The 21,792-nt window shown below is 43.1% G+C and overlaps 3 protein-coding genes across 3 annotated transcripts in view; all 3 read right to left on the bottom strand.

Annotated features, from left to right (window-relative positions):
• tppp2 (tubulin polymerization-promoting protein family member 2) overlaps positions 1-21,792 on the bottom strand; it is a 155,739-nt gene that overhangs the window by 104,272 nt on the left and 29,675 nt on the right. The gene's annotated exons all lie outside the window — the stretch shown is intronic.
• Positions 1,460-8,730, bottom strand: LOC119217484 (voltage-dependent calcium channel gamma-1 subunit-like). The gene is made up of 4 exons (XM_037471159.2): positions 8,298-8,730; positions 4,314-4,388; positions 2,896-3,042; positions 1,460-2,770 (listed from the first exon to the last, which is right to left on the bottom strand). The coding sequence occupies exons 1-4, from the start codon at positions 8,533-8,535 to the stop codon at positions 2,538-2,540; spliced, it is 693 nt and encodes a 230-aa protein (XP_037327056.2). The 5' UTR covers positions 8,536-8,730; the 3' UTR covers positions 1,460-2,537.
• LOC119218617 (voltage-dependent calcium channel gamma-4 subunit-like) lies at positions 13,297-19,781 on the bottom strand. Its single transcript, XM_037473184.2, has 4 exons — positions 19,096-19,781; positions 16,201-16,284; positions 15,142-15,282; positions 13,297-14,837 (listed from the first exon to the last, which is right to left on the bottom strand). The coding sequence occupies exons 1-4, from the start codon at positions 19,316-19,318 to the stop codon at positions 14,284-14,286; spliced, it is 1,002 nt and encodes a 333-aa protein (XP_037329081.2). The 5' UTR covers positions 19,319-19,781; the 3' UTR covers positions 13,297-14,283.

Here is a 21,792-nt window from a genome sequence, read left to right on the forward strand (position 1 = left end):
TGTAAATATGCATTTTCTAGGTATTTACAAACAAGGACTTTGGGATCGCCTCAATTTTGTAGAAGCTGTTCAAAGAAGAGGTATGCCCTTTTTAATTATGCAAATTCACAAAAAAAATAATTCTGAAGATGGACAACAGCAACCTATTTGGCAGTTGCCTCATCTTGTTAACAACTTTTTAGTTTTTTTTTTTTTATTCATACCTAAGATGTTGCTGATTTGAATTTCTGTTGCAGCTGTTATAAGAGAACTTATTTCACTGTACAATACATATTTTTAGGTATATGTTGCTGGATTGTACAACAATCGACATGGTTTTTTTTTTTAATGTGAACTTTTTTTATTTTAGTGCATGTTGAGATGTCCTGGCTGGTTTTTATCCCTGTTTTTATCATTACAATAACTTGTGACATTATCAACAACACTTTTATAATGTTTTACTAACATGGCAATCAAATATGTAATTGTTTTTTTTCTTTTTGCATTTACGTAGCTGGGTGAAAGCTGAGGTTGCTCCCTTGTGTCTGTGTGGTTTTGCCGAAGCTTTGGGCGTGTTTTGTTTGGGGGAAATCATCTCCCCAAAGCGTTGGCTAATCTCTGAAGTTGTGCAATACTAACATTTCACTGCTGCTTCACTTCTATTTATTTTTTCTGAGGCAGTAGAGATTGAGACAGACAGGGATCTTCTTTCCATTGCCCATTTATTTTTTCGACAGGATCTTTGCTATGAAACTATATAATGAGGTTCCACATTTTAATATTGCATCATCACATGAATTATTTCTTTTGAACAAATGTGTGTTGTCTTGTAGAAAACCACATGAGAAGGGAGCAACCTTCTGCCCGGCCAGTAGAGGGCACTGTGTTCAGCCTCCTGTAGACGCCACGTCTCTTCCTGTTATCCGTTTGCTGTCCTCTGTTCTTCCCTCGCTGCAGTGAATCAATGGCACACCTGCTCCCCCGGCCTCCCGCCCCCATTGGTTCCTTCCTCGTGGGTACAAAATAATGAATAGATCTGTTTTACTCTTCTTAATTTCAATTGGTGGTGGTTATAATAAAGGATTTAGACTGTGTTTCAAAAGTTTAATTTCTTTTTAAATTTGTTTCTCTATTAAAGTGTTTTTATTGAAACTGCTCGAGTTCTCATTTTATTTTTTTCTTCCCCCCCCCATTTGCTGCATTATTCTGTAGTACAATATGTGATGTACTATATTGAATACCAGCACGGCGGTTGGAAATGTTTGTCGTATGTGACAAAACATGGTATATGCACAGTTTTATCAGGAAGAAATCATGCACTGGGTTTGGAAAGAAATATATTACTACAAAAAGTATTGACCTGAAGCTCAGTAGTGTAAAAGGCGCAGCAGTTTCACTGATGGAGCCCGCTGGCCAGGACGTTAAAGTGGACACTCCTTCCATTAACATCCTTATGTGAAAACAAAACAGTAGTCTCATACAAAAGTTTTCCAAACCTTTATCAATATTTAATTTTTGGTTATAAAGATATGTGGCATTTCCAACACACCTACACGGAATAAACTGCATTTGAAAAAAAGCATTCGTTCAGAGAAACAGACCAAAGTATATTGGACTACTAAAAGACAAAAGGTTCAAATCGACATCAGCTGTGAGTGACTCTGCACTAAGGAAAACAAATGTGTGGTGGAGAGTGTCTCTGAATGCCCACAGCTTCAGTACAACTGAACTTCAAGACCGTACGGACCATTATGACTGATGAAAACAGAGAATTATTTGTGTCCGTTTGGTTTGGAAGCCGTCAGCAGAAAGCAAAAGGCCGCGCGTGTGCACCTGCTCGAGCTGAACCTTTTCCAGCGCGCAGAGCGAGGGGGTGTTCAGCATTCAGCAGCCGCCTCTGTGCTGCAGCTTTGCCTGAAATCACTCTTTAAACGTTCCTTAGAAATACAAGACGCACATTCGAATGAGTATGTCTAGATTAAGTTTAAGTCAAGAATTCCTAAGTTTAAGAAAGCACACAAAAATCCATAGTTGAATGGGTAAAATATATGATATATTACAAGATACCAAACATACTGCGGTAAATAAATTGTAAAAAAAAAAAAAAAAAAAAAGCTGTATGAACTATATTGGCAAAATGTGCATGAATCAAACTTAACACGGGAGACTAAATCAGAGCGTGTCACACAGCAGTGACATTTTATAAAATATTGATTTCCGCCCAAGAAGAAACCAGTAGGAGAGCTGTTGCTGGCTCTAACTGATTTGACCTCTGATCTCCAACACAAACCATAGCAGAGAATGTGCGAAGAGAACTGATTTTTCTTCCCCTCGGGTTGGTCATAAAGGAGAAAGACAAACTTTCTAAATATGTAATCGCAGGGAGGTCATTTTCCCATCCTGGCTGTGGTCCATCCACATCCGAACCAGTATCCGTCACCATACCTTTATGCTCTCATTTCCAGCTCCTGTCCCTGAAACGAATCTACACTCAAATCTGTCCCCAAAACAAAAGACGTAGTCATTCTCGTCCTGCATTCGTCTCGTCTGTCCAGCTGTCACTCGACTTGATCCGGCTCGGCATCCATGCAAGTCTCCCATGGGTTCCTGGGCATGTGGGGCATGGAGAGGAGCAGGAGGGCGATGCCGGTGAGAAAGAGGAGGACAAAGGCGGTGCAGGCACAGGCGAAGGACCAGGCGTAGTGGTACTCGATCCAGATGGTCTCCTCGCTCTCGATCATGCGTTTGACCGACTGCCGCATCACTTCCAGTGAGATGAAGGCGCAGAGACCTGTGACGGGGAGCGGGGGAGACACACGTGAACCCGACTGACGATGTGACCGCAAAGGCAGAGCGAGGTGTGTTTTTTTTTTTGTTGCATTTCCAGTAAGAATCTGTTTGGTAAACTGGACTCACCTGCAAATGCAAAAAACATGCCGGCAGGTTTGAGGAGGTAGTCTCTTCCTTTGCCTTTACCGGTGCAGGATCCGACCAAGCACAGAGAGCCCAGGATCATGAAGGCCAGACTGAAGATGGAGATGGCTGCGGCCGAGATGTTGTACTCTGGAGAGAGAGAGAGAGAGAGAGAGAGAGAGAGAAAAAGTGTCTTTCACATGTTAAGATCATTATTGTCATGTCATCCAAGGTTTGTGTGTTAGAGACACATTTTCTGCAGAAGCTGCTTCATGAAGCCGACGCTATTTCCCTCACATGCTCCGTGGGATGGAGTCAGAGTAAACTACGGAGGCCCCATTGATGGTAATGATGGAACATGTAACCCGGGGCGACGGCGCGTGACATCGACGTGGAGTTCTTATGGGTCAAAGAAAGGCTTCAGCTACGCAGGCAATGTTGTTGGTTTGAGCCTTTTTGTGGAATTTGTTGACTTAAACAAAAATAAATGGAATTTATTAAAGCAATAATGTTTCATTCAACATGCAAATATACTATATGATTGGTATCTGTAGAGAGAGGTGTGTAACAGGAACAGCAGCTGTCTTGTTATTTGGAGGCCTTTGATCTGCTGCCTGTTTGGGGGGGGGGGGGTCCCCTTTGGGGGGGGGGGTCCCCTTTGGGCGAGAGAGTCTTCATCTGCGGGAGGATGAGCCTCACCCTGAACTCACAATGTTCCCTGAAATTTTTGTCTGTTTGTGGGATTATCAATCTGTGAAAAATGTCAGTGCATGTGTGGCTTTTCGTCGTGTCCGTTGGAGGGATTTGAAAATAAATAATATATTCAATATTTCAAGGATTACAGATTTGTGTTGGTTCACTTTTTTGACGAGATCTGACATATGCTAACCCTCACCAATATGATTGTCATTAATAACTAAAAGTGGAACTGTTTATATGTATATGAGTCTATACATATATACTCCTTAATAAAAAGGTCTGAGGCACACTGTAGAAATAAATATACGCACCTACAAATATCACATGCATTAGTGCTAGTGCATCGTTTACACAGATCAGATCTGGCATAAAGAGATAAGTTGAAGTTTTGCCAGTTATGAAGGCTTTTAGACTGTCGGACCGAGGGGGAAACCTATAAAGGGGAACTTCAGCATGTCCAATGAAGAGTTTTTTCATTGACGGCTTGATCAAAAACACCTGCTGTGACAGCAGTAATTGCTCCGAGGTTCAGGAGTGAAACCCGAGAGCGGAGCTCCGTTGGGAATACGTGACGAGTTTCATCTTCACCGTCACACAGACTGGAGAAGTCCTAATGTTCCAGGGACCATATTGCAGAGTGAATTTCTCCCCGTGTTTGGACAGGGTGGCATTAAAGGGAACCACGACAAAGGGTAACAACAACAACAACAACAGACTCCTACCTTTTTGTGTTTTGTATTCAAATATCTCGGCATCCAGCCCTGGGGTGAAGTGTCTGAAGTAAGTGCAGTTTTCCTCTGTGAAAAGAAAGAAAACAGGATTAAGATCTAATTTACATCTACGTCGAGTGATTATTTTCCCTTTTGGAGGCAGTACAACAAGGTGTAAAAACAACGATAATATATACATTATATTTATTATCACCACCTGGAATTCTTATGTTTTACACAGAAGACGTTTCTCATCATTTGGAATCACATTTGTGGTAAAGTAATGTATGAGGACAGGGAGAGAAACTTAAAAAACACCTTAAAAACAAAACAATAACCTGAAAATGGCTAATATGCTAAAAACGTTACCATATCCACTGTGGTTTTATCACCATGAACCTCTCACAATGCAGGCTGCATTACTTCCTAATAACACGAGATTAGATTGAACTGTTCTTTGGTGGATTTTATTGAAGGAGTTAAGCCTTTTCAACAAACATCCCAATCATTTCTTCTTGAGCAGATGAGGTGTTAAACCCTGGCAATTTGCAAAGAAAATAAAGCCAGGTGGCCTAATTTGGTCAGAGACTGGTTTAGTAGATTAAACATTCTAACATGTTTAACCAAGTCATAAAAACAAGAAAGTTCCCAGTGAAATCCTCCTCATCTCACGCCACATACTTCCTGTGGTTCTAAAAGCTCTTGTCCAAGTGGATGGGAAGATCCGAGGCTTAACGTCACGTAATGCGTGTTTCTGAAGGCTGAGGAGCGTGTGTTGGGATGACCACGTGTGCAGGAGGACTGTTAAGTGTAGTACGTTTCACCTGGATGACTCTGTCACATCTACTCTCATGCAAAGTCAAATGCACATAATATCTCACTCGTGCCACGAGGTCTCCAGATCCCCTTTTTTACAGGCGGCGTCGCCATAGCACATCTGGGAAATACTGTCATGGAAATGATGCAGTGCCGCGCGGTGCTGCATCATGGAGCTTGACGACCCGTGCTGCGATGCTAGCTCGTTTTCCTATGTACCTTGTCAACCAGGAAAATGGTTGACAAGGTACATACAACCAAGCTAAATGGGATGTCGCATGACAGAAAGAAATAGCGCAGTAATATCATGTAACAGGGTAAAAGGGGTCTTATTTTGAAACCTCCTTTTGAAATTACAAAGCTTTTAATGCTGCACACCAAAACCACACAGAACACACATATAAAACCTATTTCTATGTATGAGTGGCTGGCCATAAAAACACGGGTTGTTACTAAGCAACAAGCTCCGCTGTTTTTACCTTAAATGAAAGTTGGTGTGACAGAGGCTTGACTGTGTTTCTGAGCTAGATCCACTATTGAAAAAGGAGGGTGAAAAATATCTTAGAACTTTACTAATTACCCCAAAAATAGTGATGTTTTGAACAAAATGCAAATCCACTTCCCTCTATAATTCATCACCAGGCAATCATTTCAAAGGGATGAAACATTCAGTCTCATCTGAATGTGAGATGAGATGAGAGGTCCACTGTTGAAAAGTGGAAGAGCGGCCATTGGGACTAGTGTGTGTGTGTGTGTGCGCGCGCGTGTGCGCATGTTTGCACACAGACTGACGCGCACTGTTGCACCACTTGTGGCTGGTCATTTTACTTCAAGTGCTGTAAAGCCTCTTGTGTTTCTAATAGTGTATTCTTTTATCGGCTGAGGACATTGGATTAGCAACATCTCTGCGTGACACACATCACGTTTGACACGGCTTTGGGGTGAACTGTTTATTCATTGAGTCGGCGGTGGAAGCGATCCATGTTACCTCTGATCCCTCGTGATGGTTTTTTTGTCGGCTCTGTTTCGGGTGGCGTTCCCTTTCACATGCTGAGGTCTATCAGAACAGTCAAGTGTTGACAACGTAAGTAAATGTTGTCGGATGAACGTAAGTGTAAATGTCATGGGAAAATGTGTGTATTCAGACCTGTATTAAAAAGATACCCGCTCTGTTAATATGACCCCACTCCAGCGAACTAGAGCTTTGATTCTTCTATAAAGCTAGAGACTTAAGGGATGCTTGTCGAAATAAGTGTTTAAGACGTCTCTGGCGGTTCCCCCAGCTCTATATATATATATATGAAGCCGATCCCTGTGCCCCAACAGCTGAAATACCGGCAATGCCATTTTCTTTTTGAATATGAGTGGCTGTGACTGCGCGGAGCTGCGAGAGGGTCCTGTGGTAACAGTTTGGTGGGCCGGCAGGAAGCTATGCCTGAGCCCGCCATGCGGCCCTGTCACTCACAAGGCTGCTGAACTCGGCGTGAACACTTTACCCTGGTGGCCTCCACCCAAGACAGCTGGGTATTTACGCGGCTCATATTTATAACCACGACTGCTTGCACAGCAGCTAAAAAAAAAAAAATCCCTTTTCTTTCTCTTACTCGAGTTCTGGTGTATAGAAACATTACAATAACTGCCCTGTCTCCGTATGCCGTGACAAGAAAGAGCATAATCGGATGATTCTTATTTGCGACTCTGCTTAGAACACCAAAACCACCAAGTAGCTTCTGAAACTGAAGTTTCCCCGGGTATATTCTGGCTCGTTCTTTAAGCTGAAAGAGCGCACAGCGGGAGGTACCTGTGCCTTATACCCATGAGCGTTTTTCACAGATCATCTCGCCATCTGGGCTTTGTCATCAGTAGACCTGAACAACCACTCAGCCCATATTTTCCAGATGAGTGTCTCGCAGTGGGGACCTCCTGGCATACTGCCCCTTGCTTTGGATCAGAGGCTCACATGATAAACAATAATGTTCCTGTCCAAATACAGCTGGTGGGGCGGGAGAAAGCCCCGGAGGCGGATGGATTCACTCACCTATTGTGGCCGTCACACATCGAAATAGTTAAAGATCACCACTGTCAGTGCGCATGTACAGTACGTATGTTCGGATCATAGCAGCATCTGATACCTTCCCCACGTGTGGGGTTGAGCTGGTTTAGTATATTAGGCACGTGCCGGCCATATCTGCCCCAATAAACCACCCTCGGACATCTCATCCGCTTCTGGAATGGCCCCCCGGTGCAGACCGAGTCTGGGATTCCCAAAAGCCCAACAGCTGCAATCAGTGGGGACATATTTTTGGAGTTTCTCGCGGCCCCCGTGACGTGAACAAATTTGGGTGTAAGTTCCAGGCCGATTTAAATAAAGTGACACACGGAGTCAGCTGACGAGCAAAAGTCAGATAATGTATTTTCAGTAGATGAGTGACTTTGATTAATGAGGAGTCAGCAACTGACACTGTTTACCACAATTAAATCACCATACAAAGGGAGAGAATAGGTACTTACGTTATTTACTTGAACTCCACAACCTACATAAAATAATTCTATCCCAGTATTATTGTCCACTGGCCCTTTTCAGTGCCCTTTTTTAATTAATTTACACTTTAAATGTACAGAGTAATCCACAATACTTAAAGTGTCTGGAGTAAAGCCATGAAGGAGTATACAATTGAAAGATCTATGTCATTCTAGACTTTAAATAGAAAATAGAAACAGGATTCTGACTCGGCACCCAGTATTTATTATTTATTATTTTTGCGAGGAGTGAGACCTGTACAATCAAATGTTACCTATGGAAATTCTGACTTAAGGTACAAGTACCTCAAGTGAATTTAGATAGAGTGCCTTCAAACTATTTTAATAACCTATTTCCCGAAGATGTTACATTAGAGTGGTGGCTGTATAGGTCTGGTAATGGCTTCCATGTTGTTTGACACACTGGCATGCTGTTTTTTTTTATCAATTAATGTCTTTAAACAGAGAGCAGACACCAATCAGTAAACGCATGTGTCACATTAAGCGATCTCGCAGTAGAACCTCTATTCTTAGAAGTTCCCAACCTCAGAGCCGTGGGCTGGGTTTCATGGAGACACCTCACAGTAACAGAAAAACATTATTGATTAAGTATTGTCATTTTATCTTCCAGAGGCAGACGTGTTTTCTTTTTTTTCTCACCTCCAGGCAGACTGATGGGTCCGCAGCCGTGCCCCTGCACGTAGTTCTCCGAGCTGATGTAGATGTACTTCTTGCACAGCCTCCACAGGCCAAAGTGGGCCGCCTCACAGGTCTGATTGACTTTATCCACCTCCGGGCTGAGCACGGCCCAGTGGTCCGTTACCACCGCGGTGAGCATGCACGCCATACCCACTAGCAGCACAAAGATTGCAATCTTTATCTTGGTGCGCTTGTGCATGTTTCCAGGTGGGGATTTTTCTCTTCACTGAATCTTCTTCGCCTGATATGAAAAAAACAATATTGACCACACTGGCCTGTGTCCCAGGGGGCTTCTTTCCTCAGCGACTGCGGCAGGCTTCCTTCCCACAAAGTCTCTTCTCCTTTTTCTCTTGCCACCTAAAACTAGCGTCTCCTCATCCCCCCCCCCCCCCCCCCCCGTCGCTGATCTGTGGTGCCTCTGGTTCGAAAGGGAAAGAAGCCAGACCGCTCTCTGTGCTAGATACAAAGTTCCCGACTCACTGTGGGCTGCTGCACAGTTTAGACTTACAGCTGTTGAAGCAGATCAAGAAAGTTGATGACCAAACCAACTGCCAATGTGGGCGATGGGCGTAGACAATGTTGCATGTGTTGGTAGGTGTTAAAGGGGGGGGGGGGGGGGGATAAATGTGACTTGTGAGTCAAGCTGTCAGGCTGTGTGTGTATCCAGTTGCAGTGTGTGTAGCGTGCCATAAGAAGTGGACTCAGATAAACAGTGTCTGTTATCCATGCGTGCACCCAACTTTCAACATGGACATTTTGGGATTATTTTAAAAGGATGTGGAATTAGGAGCAATGTGAATTAAAATTAATTAATTACACAAAAAATAACACATTAAACATTTTTTACGCATTTTTACACTTATTTTTTGCACGGCGGAACGTTTCTCACTGGATGAGTTTCGGGGGGGACCGATTATACTGGAGCACCAACTAGCGTTCATGACTTCAGACAACAACAAACCACAGTGAACATGAACGAAGAAGCTGACGAGACCGTGTCGGGTGGCCCCGTGAATGGGAAATCTTATTATAATAAACACACGGATGGAAGCGTCGATAAGAGCGTGGTTGTGTGCAAGCTGTGCTTCAAGCAATCCGCATCGAGCCTCAAGTATCACCTCAACGCAACACAATTAGCAGCTAGCGTGGACGTTAGCCCGACTCAAGGACCCACACCCAACCCACACTGCACCAGATGTCCTTTAAGGACCAGGGTAACTAAGTCCACGTCTGAAAAAATAACCAATGTTGTGAATGTACTTGAAAGTATTTGTCTACTTAAAAAAACAGTTTACAGAAGGTCTACTTACCTATAGGCTACCTGAATTTCTGAAAGTACTATATTTCTAAATATGCTATTTCTACACTTGTCTGCTGGAATTGGTTGAACAAAAATAAAAATCTATGTGAAAAAAATTACTTCTCACTGTTCTCAGGTCAAATATTTATGCAATTAAAATGCGCTTAATTTCGATTAATTAATTACAAAGCCTCTAATTAGATTCATATTTTAAATCGAGTCCCGGCCCTAATAATATATATATTGACCTTACATATATATTTTTTATAATAATTTTTTACCTATTATTTAAAAAAAATCTTTTCTTTTTTGACCCTACATATTTTGACTTTTTTCACAATATTTTTTTCCCCATGACATGACTGGAATGATCTTAGATGGAGCAACCTACACGTCCCTGTCACTAATGCCAAATGCCCCAAATTTCTGTACTTTAAACCTTATCTGTGTTCAACCCTCAAGGGACATGGTGGCTCTTCCTAAATCCTTTTTTAGTTTTGGGTAACTGACATTTATAAAAAATCATAATGGGATATTGCCCCAGAGACGAATTGGTGCATCTTGGAGGATCAACCATGCTATTCATCCTTCCTGCATTGGTAAAGGCACAAGTGAGTTGAATATGAATGTAACAGAGAATTGGAGGGTGGATGCACTAAAAAGGGTAAACCAATCTACACCCTGTGCCAGACTGTCAGTTTAAGGTTGTCCACAGGATGCCCTGAAGTAGACAAACATGTGATTGTCTTGAAAAATGCCCTCAGAGGCTGTAATAAGTTTCATGTCAGTGTGACCACTGAATGAGACACATCTGCTCATCTTTACTGACTCATCCGGCCTTCTCTCCCGTCAAAAAGGTGGAACCCTATAGGCTACGTAGCATGGCTAATAAGTGCTAAAGGGCTAAAGCAAAGCAATTAACATCAAATTCAATTCATTAGCAAAAGATTCTTCATCATTCTTGACAATGCCATCATAACTCAAGTGAACGCGCCTTGTGTTTCTGCATAACCCCCAGGGTTCACTTCTCTGAAACAACCAGTGGGGACAATGCCCCCACTACTACCTCCGCGGTAGTGCGCTCAAGACTTGGCGGGTGGGATTTGAACCCACTGGCGGTGCGCACAGAGGCTTTTGGCACCCTGCACTCACCCCTACACTACCAGTCCTGGTCACATTTTAGCAACTTTGATTCTCCTATTTAACCTTGAGCATGTGAGTTAAACTTTAAAAATCTTTTAATTGGAATTTCCACATCTGGGCTTGAACCCACAACCTTCAAGTGCAGTGCAGGGGCTTATGTCAGCAGCTCTTCCACTGTGCTACTTCACCACACACTAACCAACTCTTTGTTTGTTGTATTTAACCTTGAGATTGCTACTCAAAACTGAAGTAAAGCCAAAGGCTCAAACCCACAACCTTCAAATGCAGTGCAGGCTTGTGCCAGCAGCTCTTCCACTGTGCTACTTCACCACACACTAACCAACTCTTTGTTTGTTGTATTTAACCTTGAGATTGCTACTCAAAACTGAAGTAAAGCCAACGGCTCAAACCCAAGACTGGGCTTGAACCCACAACCTATAGAGTAAGGACAGTAGCTCCTCAGCTCTTGTGCTGCACTACCTCACCATGCACCAATTAAAATTGTGTTTCTCGTATTTAACCTTGAGACTGCTACTCAAACCTCAAAACTCTTCCAAAGCAGAAGTGATGTCTGCATGAAGGGGCTTGAACCCTCAACCTCAGACACCAGGTTGGAGCCTGGAGCCCTTCAGCTGTTCCCTTGTGCTATTCAAGCACATGCCTCATTGTGTCCGTTTCTCATATTAGACCTTGGGATTGTTTACTAAACCTCAAAACTGTTTCAAAGTTTACAGTTTGAAGCCCTGACTGCAACCCAACCCTCCTTCTGAGAGAGCAGGTTTGAACTGAGGATCCTCCACACTTCAGCCTTCCTGCTATCTCCCTGCACTGTTCCACCACACACCTGTTGATGCTTTTGAATCCAACCTCAATTCTCATAGATTCTCAGGCTGGAATATTTTATATTATATATATAAAATTATATATATATAAATCTTAAAGGGTCAAATGTATGAGAAGAATGTCAAACAGATGTTTTCATTTTGTTAATTTTTTTTTTAATTTCAGAGTAATTTATCAGTAAAACATACATTACAAACCTCCCATGGATATATTTAAAGACACTTGGTATTTACAGACACAATAGTACCATAAAGATATACTATTGATTTATTTCACCAAACATTCAAGTCCTCAGCCGAAACGGATCATGTAAGAATTGCAAGCAGACCATTGAGGGAACTTAAAAGGCACAGTGTGTAGAATCGGGTGGCTTCTGGTGGCGTGGTTACAGATTGTCATCGACTACATACCCCTCCGTTACTCCACCCGTAACACCAGCCGCCGAGTGCTGTTTGCCTCACTCAAAGGCCATGCTTGCTATATTTACACTACTGTACCGAGGCTCTAGTTGGCTGGAGTCAGCTTTGTCTGTTGCAGGATGCTGTAGAAACATGACGGTGCAACACTGCAGACTCCTATCTAGATATAAAAGCTCTACAAAAACACAATCATTTTAGGTGATTATATAACAATGATTTCCCAAGATGCTACACACTGTACCTTTAAAATAATTTACAATAGAAATCTCTTTACACCAATCTAACAATTAGGACTTTTACAAGTAAGCTGACATGAAAGAAAGTTACATCATACTAATGTATTAGAGTTAAAATACATATGACATTGGGTGTGTTATTATGAAGATAACTGTTAACTTGCTAAATTATTTGTCATGCTAACAAATCAAGATAGAAAGCCAGAACCTGAGTATAATAGAGTTAATAAGCAGTATTTTTATCCTTCCTCCACAGCAAGGTATCAGTGCGAACAAGCACTGTTTTGACCCTGCCGTTTTCCTATAGATTACCGGAGGGGAAAGTTCACTGCGAGTGAGTGAGGGTGCAGCTTTATTGTGGATGAAAATGTCAGTGAGGCTCAGCGACATTGAAATTCACAGGGCTTAACAGCCGGGTGACGGACAGAGGGGAGGGGGTGAAGAAGCCCCTTGAGTTCAGGCCTGGAACAAGAAACAAGGTGTCAGAGTGGTTTGGCCTCACATCCATCGATGCATCACATCAACGCAGAATGAAAAGAAGTCCATTTTAATTCAAGGCTTGATATGAAAACTACATCCGACAGAGCAGAGACTCACGTCACTGAACAAGTAATGTCATTTTAACTTACTAACCCTTCGCTCAGTTTTCTTCATATGTTGTTCAAAGACAATTTGGGAGCCTGTTAGTTCGATTGAGCATTAAATTGGCTGATGTTGAGCCCTGTGTCATAAGAAAAATACTTAAACCACAAGCAGGTATCAAAGTGAAGTTAACTGTAATTACTAAGGTGAGTCTCCCCATAGCTATTGAGGATCAATGTTCTTTCATTGTGAGGAAAAGAGTTACAATATTTGACTAAACTTCTTTTCCGAGACTCGCAATTCTAGAAGCCAATCGATCCAATAAAAGCCCTCCATAGAGATCACACACATGACTCACAAAATGTTCCATATGGAATCCTCTCATGATTTCAAAGGCCGACTGTCCACGTGCAACAGGTGAATATTTCCATGCCTTCTGGTTGTGACCAACGCTTCTGGTCAAAGGTCACTGAAGCTATTCCAGGTACTCAGCCTCAGCATCATGACAATCTCTGTTAGCCTCTCCACACATTATGTGATACAACACTCTGAACTACCCATCCCAGCAGAATAATCTGTGTCTAACACCATCCTGTTGCTCAGTTGGTAAATAAAACGTGTGTGTTCTCTCTCATGACAAGCTCCAGATCTTTAATGGTAATAACCATTTGTTCCCTGAGCAAACTACACAATCTGTACAAATAAGGTTTGCACTGATACGTGGCACAGGATACTGAAATGTACTGTCTGTGCCCGGTCATTTTAGATCATGTATATCTGAACAATAACGTTGTTGCAAAACCTAACCAAGTTATTTTGTTGCCTAAACTTTGGTTTCTAACGTTAGGAAAAAAATGTTTTTGAAGACACAAGAAAATACGGACAATTTGTGTATCAGTACAAAAAACCCAAACTATTTCACAAGCTTCAATGAGAATGTGTTGCTATATGTCATATTGTGGCAAACTTCACACTCTGTATCGAGCAAATGTATTAGCTGACTCACACACAGGCTTTTGAGATAGAGCGGAAGTATTTAAATGGCAGTTGAAAAGGCTTAAGACTATCAAAGGTGTACAAATTAAATTAGCACCAGTTATGTTACGTTTGCAAATACAATAGAACTCAAACAATAACATGAATTACAGGCAATTGTCAAGAACAAGAACGACAATCTGCAGTTTTTCCTAAGCCCCTCACTAATGGTGGATTTCACGTTGTAGAATTAAACAACTCCTGTTGCTGCAAAATGTCAATCAAATTGTAAAATGTTATTCGTAATGCCACATTTTCTGGTATATTGGCGTTTTATTTCTATCCAAGAAGAACCCAACAAAGACCTATTTTGAGCTCTGACCTTTCAGCACCGAAGAGGCAATTGTCCCTTCTCATCAACTGCACAATATGTACGGTTCCACACAGCATCACACTGGCGTGGTCCTCCTGTTCACTCCGTCTTTCACATCTCTCTCGAAGCAGTTGTGGACTTGTAAAAACCCAGAGTCCCTCTCTGGACTGTACGGCCCCGCGCTCGCCCTCGGGCGATTCGGGGGCTCCCCGGTGAGGGCGTACAGAGACACGTCCCCCATTGGAAAGCCCATCCTCAACCCTCCTCCCCCGCTCCCTCCAGCAATCCTCGCCCCGGCCGGGGAGGGCTCGCGGGACGGGTCGCTCGACCTCGAGCTGGAGCGCGAGCACCTCCGCCGGTAGCGGTAACTCGGGATGCGGGAGTACGGCGAGGAGGAGGAGGTGGTTTTGATGAAGTCGCGTCGGGCTCGGAAGCGCGTGTCTTTGTTCTTCTCGATAAATATGTTGACGGCAAGGACGCCCACTGATTCCGCCACGATGAAGGAGAGGGCCCCGAAGTAGAAGGACCAGCCGTAGTTGTAGTGGTTCTTCTTGTCTTCGTCTTTCTTGTCACTGGGATCCCCGGCGTTGCTGGAGATGTAGACGATGATGCCAATGATGTTGCTCAGGCCTAAATACAAGAGGGGGAGGTGAGACAAGATGGAGAGCGATGAAGAGAATGAAGAAGATCGATCAAGTACAAATGGACGATGCGCCCTGAAGATTGCGGAGACACTCGATATCTTTCAGCCTACGAAGTAAACTGTTTTGTTGAAATGCAGGAATAGCTACGGTAAATTTAAAAGAAGGACGCCAAGACAAATAAAGACCTGCATGCGTCTGTCCTCTCTCATGTCCTTCTCCCTCTGTCCCCCTGGTGCACACATATCTATCTGTTCGTTTATCTAAAGCGCGCTCAGTCAGTCTCGTGCTACCTGCAGCCACAAACAGGATGCCAGAAGTGAGAAGGATGTTGTTTTTGTTGTTGTAGATGCGTCCGACTCCGACACACAGGCCGCCCAACATCAGCAGAACGGTGCTGAGGATGGGAAACAGGCTGGATGCACGCACTACACCTGTTCATACGGGACACAGAGACAACCCGTCAGACGAAGACACACACGGCTCCAATATATGAACATGAAGGGTGACTGGCATGTGATTCATTTACAATTACAATGGTGCCAATTGATCAGGTGAGGTATTGCAATGCTTCCAGTGTGGCAACATTTCTGTGGCACTGGCAAAAGGCCAGTGTGCCTATAGCTCAAAGATAGTAACATGCTCTGTGGCTGAGGGGAATGAATTGTTGTATGAAAAACACCTCTCACATATTACATAGTCATTTAATCCATTGTTAATACAAAAAAAATCTTGAATAATTAAAGGTACTAAAGGTTCCCTGAGGGGTTTTGGAGCTCTAATAGCACTGGGCAGCAGCTATTTTACACCCCGAGGGAATAACTTCAAAAGGAGAAACTGATTAGGTTTTAGTAGAAATTGTGTTGTCAAAGTGAATTTGACCTGAAAGAAACATTCCTTTCAGTGGTGTTATTCCACCGGGTGTAAAAACAGCATAAAACTAGAAGCCAAATGCAATATGCAGAGTTAAGCTGATCCAAAATCCCAGGCAGATATATGGATCGAACTGCAATAAGAGCACCCACAGTGTTTAGACAGTCTCCCTTGTAACCACACAGGGCGACATGTCTCCATCACGATGGTCATATGTGAGATATTTTGATCTCCTCCTCCCCCCAGTGCAAGTAAAGTCCCATTTTTAAACATTTCACTCGTCAGAACACAGCACACTCCATCCTCTCTGAAGCTCCCGGGTACCGCCATGACATTAAGCCTCCACAGGAGGTTAGGAGAGAGGCGCCATGACACGTTAAGCACCCTTACGATTCCTCCGTCGCCACTCGGAGAGAAAAGGGCCAGAGGATTAACGGCGGTTTAGGTGTTTAGAAGATGAAGCGTTTTCAATGACTTACGTAAGATGTACTCGGCGCTGTCTGTATCGTAGTCGTTATCGCCTGGAAAATGATTGATCCAAAAACAGCTTCCTTTGTTGATCCCTGTTGAGAAGCAAAGAGAGCACCCAGAGTGTGATTCAGATGACTGATGAAAGTAAGGAAAACACTGCGCCTTGTACCGGCGAACAGCATGAGATTGTCCAATAAAGATAGATGGTCTAAAGGAAACTACATAATGACCATCCACTGAATGGGCGTGCAGCTTTTTGAGCTGGTGCTGGACTGATGCTGTGGATCCGGGGTTTTAAGTTCTTAAGCCCTCAGGCACCTTTTATCGAGAAAATCTTCTCTCCACTTTTAAAGAGAATAAAACCTTAGATAAATAGTGGAAATGATTTACATCATGCATCTGACCTATTTGTTAAGCCATAATGATGCTTGGAATGAGAGATGTTGAACAGTGGATGTTTAAATGACTCAATTCCACCAAATCCTTTTTAATGTCACATTTATCTCCTAAATGTACCCCTGTTAATGTCTGAAACATCCTCAAGAGCCCAGAGCCGGTTGATCTTCACCAACTCCACTCTCTATTCCATCTTTAAACTCTCATCGTCTTCATCTTTAAACTCTCGTCTTCTAGACCACTCTCTCGTGTCTCAGTTACCCGCCTCTATCCCAGCCGTGTCCCTGAAATGTTTTCCACTTCAACTCTCGCGGCTTCCTTTTCATCCGTCACTTGAAGCGCAATCACTCAGTGATATAGTTAATCTCACAGTGGACGTGTACCTCGCATGTATTTTATATCGATAAGATTCGGTGTCATTGGATGTGTTCTCCTGATTGTGGCATACATAAGTTTAGGAAAGAGCAGCGACAGGTGCAAGGGTAAAGAAAGAGGCTATTGTGTAGAATCAATGATGCAGTTAAAAGTTAATGAATGTTATTGATGGAAAACAGACAGAAGGCAGGTGTGTTAATAGCCGGAGGAATGAGGGTGAGAAAAGGAGAGGGGAGGTAACTCCCCGAGCCCATCTGTCTGCTACAACCGAGCCCATCTTTTATTACTCAGCATAGCTTCACCATGGCAACCACCCCCCCATTTCCTCCCTTTGACATCTTACTGGTGCATTCATCAGACTAACACACACACACACACACATGCATACACAAACATGGACACTCCACAGAAACAACCACACTTGCACAGCCAAGAAAAGCAGAAAGCAGTTTTCTTGACCCATGAATGCAAAGTAATCGCATTAAGAAACATGGCGAGATGGTGGCTCGCAGCATATATAACACACATCAGGTCTTTGGGTTCCTCTCCGGCATGTTCGGCGATCAGGGTTGAATGGCTTAAGTGAGAGTTCTTGTTATATTTCAGCATCAGCGACTGCAGAACAAGACGTCCCGTTTGTTTCCTTTAAAGGCTCATTTAACACCATCGCTCGCCTTCAGTGAACCTGCTCCTTGTACTACAAGCCACACCACTCATACACTTATCTGTTTGGCACGTAACAGGGACACTCATGTCATTTCTCCTACAAGGTTAGCCGAGTGTTCCCATTATTTATCCCGCTCGTTTGAACTAGTCCATCTTGTTCTTTGTTCGTGGAAGAGGTTTTCTAAAAAAAGGTCAGTGAAATTAGTGGAAAACTCTCTGTCCCTTATTTAGAACAACCACCGACCACGAGGAAGGCAGGAACATTTTGTCATGAACCTGATTGAATACATAGAAGTCATGGTTTTAAAGGTAATTATCTGATTGGGTGTCATTAAATAGCCAATGTCCTGGAAATTCATTTTGCTCATCCAGCACTAGTTGCTACACATGTGTCATCACCAGAGGCCTGTTACATTTGGTGAAAAAAATGGAGGAAGGACATGTTTAAGGACAGCAAAGACCCTCATTTTGCTTCTTATGATATCCTGAAGGGTTGGAGATGGGAGAAATAGAATGTGTCGTTTGATCCTTCACAGGAAATCCATCCATTGTAAAACTGTACATAAATCTGCAGGTGCAGTATAACATCGTGCAGAGAAAGTGCAAGCAGTGTGACGTCATATGTATTGTTTGGCATTTGTGTCTAAAATGCACAAATCACTTACTGTAACAAATTGCTTGTGTGAGGTTAGCAATGCAATTGATATTCTTTATTTAGCCAAGTGATTTAGCTCAACAAAAGAAGAAAACATTCCGATTGGAGGTTTGAACCAGAAAGTCACACATTAAGCTGGAGCTGAGCAAAGGAGTCCGAATAGATGTCCACGGATCAAATGATTGATGTCATTGATCTGGCTTCTCTCCAACAAAGGAGCCGCGTGCAATAGTGCGCACACGTGCCCAAACAACAACTAGTTGCTCAACAGTGAAAAACAACCCCAAAAAACGGCGTGTGTTGGGTATGTCGATTGGAAATCGAAATTCGAAATGTCGCCAGGATTTCGTGAAACAAGTCCGTTTCATTTCATCAAGTCTAAGGTACTAAGGTACGGAACTAGTTGCCAAGCAACCGTATCAAGTTGCAATTAGTATAAATCCTTATATTATTACTAGCAGGCCACATTTCTTGCAACATTTCTAACAAAAGGTAAGAGTACAACAATAGACCCTACCTCATAATGATGACTTACTACATCATTTGCGCGCAACAAGCAGCCCTTCCCCTCCCTATTTAACATCATGCACAACTTTTTAAAGCTATTCAACATATTGAAAAGTAGTTCAAAAAGAAAAAAAACTGATAATGATGATTCACCCGTTGGCAGATTGTATTGCAATAAAACGTTCCCGATTCTAACATTGTAACCCATTTAAATTGTTATGTCTCCTCCTCGCTGTAAAAGAAGCAGGTCGCCATTGGACAAACCACATTGCAACAGTTACTAACTAATTAAACTATGTTTTACCTTCGATGCAGCAGATCCTCCACAGCCCGGAGTGCGTCAGGTCGCCTCTGACCTTTTTGGTCTGCATCTGGGAGTCGTCCGAGGTCGCATTGGTGGCGTTGCAGATGTACGCGCGCGAGTAAAGCCAGTAGTCGGTGCCAATGGCGATGGTCATGAGACTGAAGGCGGCGAAGGCGCCCACGATGGCCAGCAAAGTCTGAATCCGTCGGTCACACCATGCCATGTCGTCCGATAAGGTGGGGGGACCCTCCACGGCGGTTTTACGCACTGGGCGAGGAGGAGCGCGCGGGGCCGATGGGCATGGTGGGAGGAAGCGCTCCCGTCTCCGCGGCTCTCCGCCAATCAGGCAAAATGCCGAGCATCAACTGCTCGATTTGGAGCTTCTCTTTCTCAAAAACAAGAACAAGCGAGAGTTCAATCCAAGATTCCGAGTTTGACACGGTGACACTTTTCGTTGAATTCCTTTGCGCTGACTGGACGTGTGCAATGCCTCCTCATACAGGTTTGAGAAAGAGGAAATTGCATTGTAGAGGTGCACTTTAATTAAAAGGGAATTCACAATGCCTATTTAATACCACACGACTAGGACTCTTTACCTTTTTAAATATGAAAGTGCACGGTTTAACAAAGGATGCACGCTCGTTCATCCAGACCACACCTACCCCGGATGAAGCCCGAGCCAATGGGGAAGGGAGGCTTGAAGAATAAATATCACACTTACGACACAGTTGGCCTTTCCCACTGTTAAAACATGATGAATTAAAACGAAGAACCCAGAGCAGACGCACATTAACATGAAAACCATGAAACTGGGAGCCAAATGTTTTTCCAAATCAACCAAGCAAGTAAGATGAAAACACCACAACTGGCAGCAGGGGGGCGATTAGAGAGACTTGTGGCAGAACTACTGTAGCAGAAACTTAACAGAAGTTATAAGCATCACCAGTAATTAAATATGTATCTAAATAAATCCATCAAAATCACTTCAAAAAGTGGAAAAGTAAGACAGAAATCTTACGTTCCCAAAGGGATGTGGGTGGTATCTGTTCAGGCTAAGGGCTGTCCCTTTAACCCCCGGCATTGGGGGTCTCTTTCTGTGTCAACTCTTCACTGACACACAAAGAGAGAGAGGCTACCAGGGGGCCGACTGTCCCTGAGTCACTTTCCTGTCTCTGCAAGCAGAGCACAGAGTGTGTGTCAGGCTCTGAGCTCACTACTTATAAAGCATGTTAGAATAATAAAGACCTAGCTCAAATAATCTTTTAATTATTATGTATCTGGTCTATGAATATTTGCAAAATATTATATTAAATGAGACCCAGACAGTCCCAAACCCCAACTTTTATTGTTATCAAAGGCAAAGAAAATGCTTTTGCCACTTTTGATTCAAATAAATACCAAAAGATACATTCTTAAACCTATCCATATGAAATCAAATATCAGCATCGGGACCTAGAGACCTTCCCCCATCATTAGCAGCGTTGAGTTTAGTGTAACACAACACTCCTCTTGACTCAGCCTTAGTAGCATTTAGTATAAGACTAGTATTTTAAATCCCCCAAAAACTTTTAATAAAATAAGGATTCTAAAGGAGTCCTTTAGTGAAACTTTCTTCAAGTTGCTTGATTTCACTTGAGGCGATACAAGGGACCCGTCACATTATCAAGATCTCATCTGTGATTCTCCACTCCACAGATACCGGCTGACTAGTCCCACGGGCTGGTTTTGCATCCTGGCAAGGTGTGCCTGAACCATCTCTGTGCACATGTTGGCTTCTCTGGCCCGTGTGAAGTGTCAGCAGTAATGAGAGCGCACATTCTCCCTTCCCGTCTCCACTCGCAATGCTTAAGTTGAGAGAGCGCTTTCGGCACAGCTTTCCATTTCACTCTGGTAATTGAAGTCTCCTCTGGCAGCTTCCTCCTTTCTCATGATGGTTTTTTTCTTCAGGTTTTTGGCCAGTTGCAACATTGTCTTGTCCGTGACCTTACTCAACTTGTTTTTTATAATTAGGGCAGTTTATGTTTTTGCTAAGTGTGGCTTTTGTGACTTGTCTTCCTCTGTAGCTGACACAGTCCGGACTATCCAGCGGACCGGGAATGCTGCACGGTCGCCTGGTGTACAGCATACAGTGAAGTGCCAATGTGCCAACGTGCCAATGTGCCAATGTGCCAAGGCTATTCGGGAATCAGAGGCCCAATCATGGAAATAATTGGTTATTTCTTTTTTGAAAGGATTTGGTCAAATTTCAGGCCGGGTTTGGCAAAATTATAGAAGGAAGGAAGAAGCCTTTGAGTGTTTGAAAGGCAAATTAGTAATAGATAAAGGACGTGAGATGGGGATAGGAAAAAAAAGGAAAGGTTGTTTGAAACTTTAAGTCTTAATTGCTTTTAATTCTCTTAGTTACAACAATGTACTAAGAATGATGGGTAGATGTCACGCTGCTAACTGCCCTGCTGCATTCAGAGCGGTCTGCACATACAGCTCAGCTTGTAGCAGAGGCTTGTTACGCCCAGGTGTCTAAGGCAGAAATAATATAAGTCATCTGAGTGGAGAAGCCATTGTGGCCGTTTACAACAGGGTGCATTCAGCGGGGCAGAGAGAAGCTCCCGGGTGTCTGCAGCAACCAACGCTAAAAGCAAGTAGCTCTTTGGCTAAACCTAACCAAACTACAACTGAAAGTTTAAAAAAACAAAACAC

Source organism: Pungitius pungitius, chromosome 9, assembly GCF_949316345.1.
Source record: "Pungitius pungitius chromosome 9, fPunPun2.1, whole genome shotgun sequence".
In the NCBI taxonomy this organism is placed as follows: Eukaryota; Metazoa; Chordata; class Actinopteri; order Perciformes; family Gasterosteidae; genus Pungitius; species Pungitius pungitius.